At 40.1% G+C, this 12,380-nt stretch overlaps 1 protein-coding gene across 9 annotated transcripts in view; it reads right to left on the minus strand.

Annotated features, from left to right (window-relative positions):
- Positions 1-12,380, minus strand: part of Rabgap1 (RAB GTPase activating protein 1) — a 159,710-nt gene that overhangs the window by 46,616 nt on the left and 100,714 nt on the right. For all 9 annotated transcript variants that reach the window (XM_075986104.1, XM_075986099.1, XM_075986096.1 and 6 more), the window contains one exon: positions 4,185-4,298. In XM_075986104.1, the coding sequence (XP_075842219.1) occupies positions 4,185-4,298 (114 nt within the window). The remainder of the gene's footprint in view (positions 1-4,184; positions 4,299-12,380) is intronic.

Raw genomic sequence — 12,380 nt, forward strand, 5'->3', positions numbered from 1 at the left:
AATGTCATAATTGACTTCCTGTCCTCACTCAGCCTTCACAGACAAAGGGCTAAACACAGTTTAAGCAATTTTATGTAATAGGAGGAAATGTATACATGGAATCTCCACAGGTAGAGAACAGGGGAGAACATACTATTTAGGCAGAAAAGGGACCAAATGAATGCACACAGGTACTCAGTACATGAGGGACTTGGGAAACAGTGGGAGAATGAGGTTCAATGGTCTACAATGAAGAAAAGGAGGACAGGCCATTTTCATTAGTTCGCGGCTACGTAAGGATCATCTGTAATGTGCTCAGCAGTGCGCTAAGTACTACTGTCCTTGAGCAGTGAGGGAATCCTGACAAATAAATCAAGCCATGTAAAGCAAGAAGTTCATTTGGTAAAGCAGGAGTAAATCATGAACCAGGATATATTACAAAACATCACCAATGCTAAGGTAAGGAATCCAGAAGCAGAAAATGAACTCAACTTTTATTTCATTCTACTGTGTTAAGACTGCAGTACTCAAGATTTCTGTGGAGGCTGCACAAGTGAGCCCAATTTTGCTGTAAACAAGAAGCACATTTTGGCGTAAACAAGAAAGCAGGCTGGACCCCAGAGGTTGGGTGACTAATTCAAGGCAGTTTTTTTTTTAAATAAATAAAACTGCCAGCAACATAAGAGGGAATAATGGGAAGGATGTGCAATTCTATGGGTCACCAAGTACAGGAATCAACCTGAGGATGTGGCATGGGGGAAGGAAGGGATGCAGCAGCTGCATGAAGGCATGTAGGGACGTCTAGACATAATTCAGCTGATAGTGGATGGCTGAGATGAACAATAGTCTAACTTTGGGTCAAGATTTCTGAACTTTATTTTGAAGTTTTTTTTTTAAATATTTATTTATTTATTTATTTATTATATGTATAGCATTCCTTCCGCGTGTGCCTGCAAGCCAGAAGGGGGCGCCAGGTCTCATTATAGATGGCTGTAAGCCACCATGTGGTTGCTGGGAATTGAACTCAGGACCTCTGGAAGAGCAGTCAGTGCTCTTAACCTCTGAGCCATCTCTCCAGCCCCTTTATTTTGAAGTTTTAAAGAACAGATGAAGCAAAGTGGAAAGAGGCTGATGTGAAGGGAATACATAGAAATTCATCACAATAACCAACTTCTGTATATTTGAAAGCTTTCCCAATAAACATGTTTTTAAGTGAACTCGAAAGACCAACTTTGTTCCACGATTCTGACAGAGATTAACGGGCACCTAGGAATTCACAAGTCAGCACAGATTTGTGCACATCTTTCCAAGTAACCTCACAGGGATCATGTACAGCTGCAGAATTCCATCTGAGTACCAGGGGAAGGTCATTGTGCGACGGCAGGCCGCAAGAAAGAAAACAGAGTTACTGAGGAAACTGAGAGGTTTGAGAGAATAGCCAGGAGGGGAAGAGCCAAAGGCAGGGAGCTGTAGGGAGATTAAGACATGGGAACTGGACACAGAAGTGTGAGGCAGAGACGGTGGATGGTGGGACATACTCTGGGAACTCAGCAACAAGGTGGGGAATGGCTGCAGGAACAATCGAGATACAAGATACAAGCGGCCAAACGACCTACGCAAAGCACGACAGAATCACAGCTTTGAGTGCTATGGAGAAATTACACAACAACTTCTTTAACGTCTAACTGTCCTCTATAATTCCAATCACCTAGTATTTCTAGTGAGAAAGCCTTTTATTGCCAGCCTGTCCTAAAATCAGCTGGTAGTTTTTTCTTTTCAATATTAAGTGGAAGTATGTCTGTACCGTGCCTGGATATACTAAAAAAAAAACAAAACAAAAATACTTAATTCTGAGAAGGAAAAGATCAAAGACTCAAAAAGTCTGGTCCTGGCCTCTGTAGCTCTGATGTGCATCACTCCCTCTGTATCTGTAAGATGATCACAACCATCCAGGCAGTGGTGGCACAAGCTTTACTCACTCACTCTGTATTTGTAAGATGATCACAACCATCCAGGCAGTGGTGGCACAAGCTTTACTCACTCACTCTGTATCTGTAAGATGATCACAGGTAGTGGTGGCACAAGCTTTACTCACTCACTCTGTATCTGTAAGATGATCACAACCATCCAGGCAGTGGTGGCACAAGCTTTACTCCCAGCATGTGGGAGGCAGAGGCAGGCAGATCTTGAGTTCAAGACCAGCCTGGTCTACAGAGTGAGTTCCAGGACAGCCAGAGCTAAACAAAGAAAACCTGTCTCAAAAAACCAAACAAATAAACAAAAAAGATGACAACTGAAAAGACTGCTACTTTTACGTTATTTAGGCACAGTCCTCAGAAATGAGTATTTACCATCACAGTGCTACCAATCCACCTGAATGGGCACTGGCACTTCCTAATGCAGGATCATGTCCACTTAGAATGTGCATAAACATTCCACAGCTCCCAGGAGCTTACAAACCAAAATTGAAAAGTCTAACTATGCCTTATGAAGGGTCAGGATGGCACTGTTTTTCTCTGTTTATTATTAAACACTGAGAACTCTGTCTTGATTAGTGTCACATTTAGCTACACTGGCTTCAGCTATTCTTTTTCTCTTTTGGGTTTTCAAATATAATCTTCCTCAGATTTGTCCTTTGACAATTTAACAAATGTATATAACACACACTAATTACTTTCTCCCCAAGCCCTCTTACACTCTCTCCTGACAAATCCCTTTCCAACATTTACCTCTCTTTGGTTTTGTGACCTACTGCTTGAACTAGGATTCTTTTTTTAAAAAATATTTATTTATTTATTTATTAATTATGTATACAATATTCTGTCTGTGTGTATGCCTGCAGGCCACAAGAGGGCACCAGACCCCACTACAGATGGTTGTGAGTCACCATGTGGTTGCTAGGAATTGAACTCAGGACCTTTGGAAGAGCAGGCGAAGCTCTTAACCTCTGAGCCATCTCTCCAGCCCTGAACTAGGATTCTGTATGACCATAGGTTTGCAACTCTCCATTGGAGCCTGGCAGGCTCAGCAGAGGGGCTGTCAGTAGGTACCACTCCCAAAATCTTCAGTGGTGTAAGAGGTCCTTCTGTTTATGTGTTGCTTTCATTGGTTAATCAATAAAGAAACTGCTTGGCCTGAACTTAGGTAGGCAGAGAAGACAGAAATGAATTCTGGGAGGAAGAAAGCAAAGTCAGAGAGAGAGCCGCCATGGAGCTACCAGGTCAGACATGCTGAATCTTTCCTGGTAAGCCATGACCTCGTGGTGGCATACCAATTACTAGAAATGGGTTAAATCAAAATATGAGAGTTAGCCAATAAGAGGCTAGAACTAATGGGCCAGGCAGTATTTTAATTAATTAAATTTCTGTGTGGTTATTTTGGGTATAAATTAGCCGGACGGCTGGGACTACAAGCAGCCTGCTCGCTCCTGTTACAAAACAAAGGGACCCGTTCCTCCTGTTACATTTCAGTACCTAATAGTTCAGTAGGGAAAAGTAGGGTCCCATAAGTCCTACCCTATCCATGACTGGCTCTTGGCAGGGACAGTCCTGTGTAGGCCAGTAGTTATGAGTTCGTAATGCAATGGCTATGGTGTGCCAAGAAGATGGTATTTTCTGTCCCTTACCTTCTTTCTGGCTTCTCTTATGTCCTGTTTTCTAAATGGCTGAGAGTAACTTCCAGCATAACAGAACGACCTACATGAATGCAGATGCTTATAGAGCCAGAATTCATGGTTGCGAGCCAGTGGGTGTAGGTGCTGGGAACTGAACTCAGGTCCTCTGGAAGAGCAGTGTGTGCTGTTAAACATGGAGTCATCTCTCCAGTTCATTATTTCCTGATTGTTGATAACTCTAAAAGAGCATTATCTATGGCTTTCCATTCTCTTTTTTGCTGTTTTTTTCTTTCTTTTCTAGTTTTGAACACTGAATAACAAATTACACTTTATAGACGGCGTGGTGGAATGCATCTGTAATCTTATGATTTTGGGACTGGAGGCAGACAAACAGGCATTTAAGATCAGCCTCGGGTATAGAGAGACTGAAGATAGCTAAACAACATGAGGCCCTGTTTCAAAAAACGAAAGAACTCAAAACAAAAAACCTCAAACAAGCCCAAATTACATTTTGATGTTTGTCTTTTATATAATTTCAGAGAATCAGAACCATCATTCAAAACCAATACTTTTATATTTTAATATGAAATACCTTGCATATTTTATATAAGGAATCTTGTCCATCTCCTCCTGTGTCCTTGAAGTAGTCATGAGCTGGAAATGTGCGGTTAATATCTCTTGTGATAGCACTGTCTTGGGGAGACTCCTGTGGAAACAGAGAGGACCAGGAACATTCAGAAGAAAGGTATCTCTTTGGATTTATACCAATGACTGCTGTAAAGTCAAACACATACTCAAGCCTGTACTTACTGCCTCTTCCGTGACTAAGCCCTCAAAAGAAGTATAATGAGGGTGGGCAAGTTAGAAGAAAAGTGCCATTTCATTCCACATGCCTCATGCCATATCCCCTACGCAAGGTAAGAAGTGAGGCTAGTGACCTTCCTGTTGTATAAAGGAAGATAAGCTGCTAAAAAGTGGTTTCCCACAGAAAAACATTCAAATTACTTCCAAGGAGAAGGCAAAATGCTTCTGATAGAAGAACGAAGTAGAAAAAGTAATGCTAATCAAAGCCCGTGCCCATTCCCAAATGGAAAAGGTCCAAGGCCCTGTATGTGCATCCCTTTCATGTACAGACTGTTCTAAGCTACCATGTGGATGCTGGGAATGGAACCCAGGTCTTCTACAAGAGTAGTTGGTGCTCTTAACCGCTGAGCGATCTCTCCATCCATGGTCCAAAGCCCCTAACTTCCCCTCGCAGTTTTCATCTATCTAGTGCTCTTCCTACTGACCAGTGAAAACTCATGCTGAATTCCTGAGGCCTGCAAAAACGATAACAAACTGGAGTCCCATGGGAACCACTGGTTTAAAATATTTGGTCTTACAAAATTTGCTGAGGAACTTGGAATGAATCCATTTGATTTAAAGTCCTCTCCTGAATTCTAATGATGACAAGTTTAATAAGTTCTTATCAGAATAATTATATTACAAATCTCACAAAATTCTAAAAACAATTCCTTGTCCTCAACAATGTGATCAGAGAGATTTGGGGACTGATTTTCAATGTACACACCTGCTGTTGTGAAGTATTCATACATGCTCAGCCCTCAGAACACTGACAGCCTGCCATTACTGGAATGTCCTTTAGAATCCTTATCTTTCACATAGTAATTAATGTTAACAGTATTTGCTGCAATTTAAAAAGTCAATTCTTAATAACTGTATATTCTGTATGTTTCTATATATTCAAGTGTAGTAAGAGTTTAAATGAAATACTGTAAATAGTTGTATTTGTCTCTTGTACTTTAAGCAACAAAATAAGACAATATAAGTATCCCAGAAACTACACACATACATACTGACACATTAGGCTGGCTAAAATTAAAGCACTAAGTATTGGTAAGGTAATGCAACAACTGGATCTCTTACAAATAATGACAAGTCTATATACTATGCAATCACTTCGGTGAACTATACAGCATACCCAGCATCTACAAGTTCATTTGCTAAGGAAATAAATAACAGCTACATGGAGAAATGAGTGACTCTAAAATTGAGTTGAAAAACATAGAAGATAAACCTAGATTATTTTGTAATGCCAGAAAATTGAGAAAGAAAACAAACCAAATGCTTCTTTTATTATTACCACAAACCAAGCCAATCAACTGACAACAGTAATGCTATCAGCAACAAAACACCTATATTGATGGAAGTAAGCTGGAGGGATACTAACAGACAATGAAAAATGTTCCTAATGACTTAAGCCAAATAATTTAAGCAACAAAAGGATATGGTAATTATTGAGTTCTAGCCTTGAATGAGAGAATATCCATGAGTCTCTAAATACAAAAATAAATGACAGACTAAATAAATAAATGGGGTAAAGAGATAAATCACTCAGGTAGAATTTCAAATAACTTATATACACATATGTTGTCAAGGAAGTAAGAATGAACAATCTTGCTCTGGAGGACTGCAGTACAGTGATGGAATGGGAGGTGCAGCAAAGACCGGTAGTAACAGTGGGAGTCATTCTACTAGCAGGCACTCTTCATGTTGTGAAAATGGCTTTTACTTTATATCTGCTCCCTTCAAATTCATAACTTCATGAGAAAAACACAAGAAAATTTCTTGCAGAACATTATACAAAATGCTTGACCAGTATCCCTTAAAACCACCACATAATTCTTGTTCCTTTCATCAAAGATGTCACTAACAACCAATATCTGGAGGCCACGTGTGGTTGATTTCTAGTGACTTCTCCCTTAGCTCCCACCAAGGTGCTTGGTGTGGGTGTGAGAGTAGAGCTCTTTTCATTGTAAGGCTCCTTTAAAACAGTATGTGGATTAAAATTTATTAGAGCATTGCCTGCTCTTCCGAAGGTCCCGAGTTCAATTCCCAGCAACCACATGGTGGCTCACAACCATCTGCAATGGGGTCTGGTGCCTTCTTGTGGCCTGCAGGCATACACACAGAATATTGTATACATAATAAATAAATATTTAAAAAATTTAAGGAAATTATAACACATGGTATTTTCTTGTCCGCAGGTCAAAATTATGTATTAGTTCAAGTCACAGAAGTCCTATATGGTACTCTTTCTGGATATCTATTTTTATAGCTTACTGTGAGAACTGGATGACTGGGTAACTTCTCAGGATTAATAAGGTACTGGGAACTGGAGGATGTTCTTTGAATACATACTCTTTGTAAAGTAGGGTTGAAAAATAGAAAGCTAATAATGGTAGGAAGAAAAAGAAAGTACCCAAACAAAAGAAATGCCATGGAAGGCTGCCATATGAAATAGGAGCAGAGAGGATTGGATTTCCCAAGTGGTTTGTTGCCCAAATAAAAAGTTCTCAAGGATAACTCCAAACATTATAAATGCCATAAAACTGTGTGTAACACTTAATAAAACAGAAAAGCACCCCACTCAAATACATTATTTATTCATGAGACAGGGCCTCACTACATAGTTCAGGCTGGCCTCAGTCTTCTGGGTGCTGAAGATTACAGGTGTGTGCCATCATACCTTGCCCATGTCCTGTCTATGTGTTTTTATGAATGTGTGTGTGTGTGTGTGTGTGTGTATGTGTACAGGTAACCATGTGGCACAACATGTATGTGGAAGTCAGAAATCTGAGAGTCAGTTCTTTTTTTTCCTTTTTTAAAAAAAAGATTGATTTATTTATTTACTATGTATACAACATTCTGCCTCCATGTATGCCCGCACGCCAGAAGAGGGCGCCAGATCTCAGTACAGATGGTTGTGAGCCACCATGTGGTTGCTAGGAATTGAACTCAGGACCTCTGGAAGAGCAGCCAATGCTCTTAACCTCTGAGCCACCTCTCCAGCCCCAGTTCTTGCTTTTTACACTGTTGAGGCAGAATCACTTATTTCTGCCACTACTGTGAACTTCAACCTAGCTGCTCTGAGAGCTGTATGCTGATTCTGCTGTCTCCACCACCCTCCCACATCTCCACAGGAGCACTAAGGTTACAGGCTATTGCCTCCAGCTCTACAAGTAGATTCTTGAGTATCTCACTCAGATCTCAGGCTATTGTAACAAATGCTGGTACCTGCTAATCTGTTCCTTCAGTCTTGAACTCCTTTTCAAAAAGTCAGGTATAGCTTTTGTTTGTTTGTTTGAAACAGGGTTTCTTTGGGTAGCTCTATCTGTCCTGGAACTGGATTTGTAAAACAGGCTGGCCTCAAACTCAGAGACCTGCCTGCCTCTGCCTGAGTGCTGAGAGTAAAGGTGTGAGCCATACCACCCCCTGGCTTCAGCTACAGCTTGTTAAAAGTAGTTAAAAGCTGAAAAAAGCAAAACTGAAATTTCTCTCTGTGACTGCCTGTGAGTCCTGACATTTGTAGTTCTGCTGGATATTTACAGTAGGGCTGACCAGCTGGGGATAGAACTCAGCAACAGAAACACCAATGCACATCAGAATGAAAATAAATATTCAAGATAAAAAACCCAGCACAGCAAGTATCCCCCTCCCCTTACACACACACAAGGTTGCTCTGTGTAGCTCTGGCTGTCCTGGAACTTGCTCTGTTGACCAGGCTGGCCTTGAACGCGGAGATCCACCAGCCTCTGACTTCTGAGTGCTGGGATTAAAGGTGTCTGCCAACACTGCCTGGCTTAAGTGGACATCTTTAATTCACTAACTCATATTTACTGAAATGTATTTAGGCCATAACTATCTTAGTCCTCACAGTACCATCTCACTAAGTTATGCCTGCAGAATGCTTTGAGACTGTTGACAGGAAGGGAGGGAGGGAAAAAGGGAAAGGACAAAATATAGCACTTGTTATAGGACCTTTACATTCATATAAGGATATCACTAATGCTCTTGTGAAAAACTGTCTTCTAAGAATTATAAATATTTCTGTTCCATGGAAAGTGATCCAGTGCCCACTATCTTTTCATTGTCAAAACAAGAATCCTAGAAATAAATGTTAACTAATGGGCTCATTTACTAATAATAAAAACTAAAAAACAAAACAAACACCTCCATTGATGACAAGAGCTTTTAATACTTAACATATACCTTATGTAGCTATGCAATGCATGCTTATTGGTCCCTTCATGGCTGGCACTACCGTTCTTTAAGTCCTTACTTGCCTTTCACCTGGGAAGGGATTTCTGCCCTTCAGTGTTATTCACACCAACAAGTAGAGGGGATTTTTGCAGCGATCAAACATGATGGATAGTAGAAACCAATTTGCTGATAGAGACTGCTTTTCACACATATTTTGGAAAACTGTTCCCTTAAAGGGGCTGGGGTGGGGGAACCATGATGACAATAAAACCATAAGAACAGAAAGTTAACAGCAGAATTTAAAAGCTGAACCAAAGGGAGACAGGAAATTGAGCTATACAGATTAAAAAATATAAAATACTTTACAGACACTCAGTAGCTAATGTTTCAGTTTCCCTTCCAAAGCTCCATTACACAAACCCAGAGCAGCCTGGAGATCCATTTCCATGACCACAGAATACTAAGGTAACTGGAAGCACTTCAAAACACGGTCACAATTGTGTGGATTCTCCATCTGGGTTTTTGACAGAATGTAGTTGTTCTACTTAGACAACAGCACAATGGCTAGGACTTAAACCCTATCATAGGTAGTTCTGTCTGTGCATTGCCTCTCTTTTCCTAATTTAATTTTCATAACCTTGGGGCGGCTACTTACCTAACCAAAACATTGTAGTTCTTACTTATAAAACCTAAGTGATATAAAATATAACCTATTTGGGCCAGGCAGTAGTGGCACACGCCTTTAATCACAGCACTGGGGGGGGGGGGGGCAGAAGCAGGAGGATCTCTGTGAGTTTGAGACCAGCCTGGTATATAAGAGCTAGTTACAGGACAGGCTCCAAAGTTACAGAGAAACCCTATCTCGAAACAAACAAAAAATAAAACAAAAAACAACAACAAAAAAATTAACCTATTTGCCTCACTGGGTTTATAAGAGGTAAAGAAACACTGTGTGGAAGGAAGTGGGAGGCATAGGCCTGGCACATCAGTAGCAACCCTTCCCACCAGATTTGAAATTGATGTTGTTGGCCTATTTCCAATCTTGGAGAAGAAGCCAAGAGAGAAAATATGTATTTGGCATGTTTTCCTGTTTGGGACTTTGTGCCTGGTCTGGGGAGGAGAAACTCTGTAAACAAACAGTAAGCAACTCGCTCACAGTCTATTGTATGTTATCAATAATATACTTCATTGTAATCAAATTAATTTATAAAGAAGATAAATAAGATGGAAAAACTGACTCTTAAAATCTAAACGATAGAGTAAGATTTTTTTTTCCTTTTAGCCTATGAACTAGACTGACCCAAACACTGTAGAGAAATTATTTCTCACAAAGAAATAATTGTGCAGGCTAGATTTGTTTTAAACCAGTCTTCAGCGCAGAGATCCATTTCTGATTTTCTAATCTCATGTCACATTTAGTGGGTTCTTCCATTTCAAGACAATGATTAGAGTAACTTCAAATGTCTCTGCCTCTTCACTTGTTCCCAACCTCCAATAAAGCAAACAACCATCCCCAAATATGGAACACAAAAAGGTGGCCATATATGATGACCAGAGCCCTGCTTACAGAAACTAAACTCAGCAAGGCTGTTCTAGAAATGCCTGCCAATAAGCAGCTCTGATCTCTATGGAGGTGTAGTAGTTAAAGCTACATCAACTGAGTGGTTGTGGAAGCACCACACTGACAGTACGGTTCTGTCTATGGCAGAAAATGTAAGAGGAAAGTGGCCAACTCTCAGAAAAGATGGTTCCACACTTAAAGAAATAATGGACCACTGTCACATTGTTTCAAACCAAATATGGCATTATAATGCCATTCTAAAAATAAATCTGAGTCCCGTGTGACATGTAGTCTTTTAGCTATGTCCATTTCCTTTTAGGGCTCAAGTTTCCCACAGGAAAACTGGCCAATGTCTGGCAAAACTGCCACAAATCATGTATAGATAAGGCATAAAAGCTAACAGCATTGCCAACCTTTTCCTGCTTGGCTATTATTAATTCTCCCGCATAGCAACCCTTCTGGAGAGTCCAATGGCCAGACATGCTGAAACTATTACTGACAAAAGTGAACAGGCAGAGTCATTCTGAGTAAAAGACTGAGTGATGGTGAGGGTGGAAAGTCATGATTTAAATTAGGAGGCACAAAGTTATATGTAAAGTCGTATTCTATACAAATGTTTTTGGTAACTATAAAGACTTCTAAACACTTGTTTCAATTTTATTTCTATCACCCAGCAAACTATACATCAAGTAAATACTCGCCTAGCAAAGTTAACAGCTTAGCATTATTGTATTGTTGGATGTGTAAGCTTAAAAATCTTATAGAGCATCATATTAAGAATGAAGTCCTGGGCCTGGTGTCGCATTGCAGACCTTTGACTCTAGTACCAGGAGTCAGAGGTGGTGGTGGTGGTGTCTTTGTGAGTTCCAGGCTAGCGAGGCCTATGTAGTGAGTTTCAGGCAAGCTAAGAAGTTATTAAGTGATCTGCATCTCAAAACCAACCAACCAACCAACCAACCAACCAACCAACCAACCATCACCAACAATAAAATAACTAAATAACTTGGGTTCTGTGAGAAAGTTGCTGCCAAGTTTGATGCCAGTTCAATTCCTTGGGGCTCACACAATAAAAGAGGAGAATTAACTCCTCCAGGCTGTTCTCTGACCACTATATTCCCACTCAGCCCCTACAAATACATAGAATACACAGTGCATAGTACATAACAAACATGAAGTCCTATATTCCTCAAGTTATGTTTTTATATAATCTAATCCACTCAGTTACAATTACTAAAATGTTTCTTTTATAACATTCAACAAATTATTTCAGAAAGTGTGTTTCCTCTTGAAATAATGTCTTTAGTCAAAGATTCGGGAGCGCAACAAGAGCTACACAGCTGTGAAGCTGTTGTATTCTTTGACGTGGAATCTCACAGTGCTACGCTAATTCCCTGCTCTGGAGCACTGTGTTAAATGAGAATCTGATTAAGAAACAATGAACAGTACTTTCACAGGACACCTCCAGCCTGCTGGGAACAGCATTCAGATCACACATGTGTATAGGCCGCCCGTGTGTCAGTATTTTAAAAATCATATACTTTTATATAGCTTTTAAGGAAAACAATGTTCTTGAGATCAAATAGATAAAAAATCTTATTTAAGTGTTTGACTTTTCTGCTTTAGAATTAATCATGAAAGAATTGTCAAGAAACAACTCTTTAAATATTTAAAGGCTATTTTGTTTCATCACTGATATATGAAACTACTAACTCTACTCCATCGAGCTTGGTTAAGCAGGCTGGGGACCCATGTAGCTGCTTCTTAGCTCTCGGGGTTCCAGGCTGGGCGTCCAGACTCGGCCCTCATGCTTGTGTAGTAAGCGCCTTACTTAGCAAGCCATAACCCCAGTCCCCAACATCCTTTTTTAAAGTATCATTAAAATGATACCTGTTTACTACATTTCTGCCTCAAATCTTCTTGGTTCTTACTGTAAGCCAGAATTTTCCAATGCACTACATGTACAACTCAATGTTCCCAAACAGACAGTATCAACCCTTCTGCAAAATATTTTCTAAAAGCAAGAAAAGATACATTAGACTTCAGTACAAAGGAACTGAGGCAGAACATAAGAGCAGGACTGTAGGGATCTGAGGGTGTGTCGATTCTAGCAGAAGTATTTCACCAAGCACTTTTCCCACACACACAGGATGCAACAGTATCTCATTTTTAAATAAGTTTAATCAA

This window comes from Microtus pennsylvanicus, chromosome 9, assembly GCF_037038515.1.
Source record: "Microtus pennsylvanicus isolate mMicPen1 chromosome 9, mMicPen1.hap1, whole genome shotgun sequence".
In the NCBI taxonomy this organism is placed as follows: domain Eukaryota; kingdom Metazoa; phylum Chordata; class Mammalia; order Rodentia; family Cricetidae; genus Microtus; species Microtus pennsylvanicus.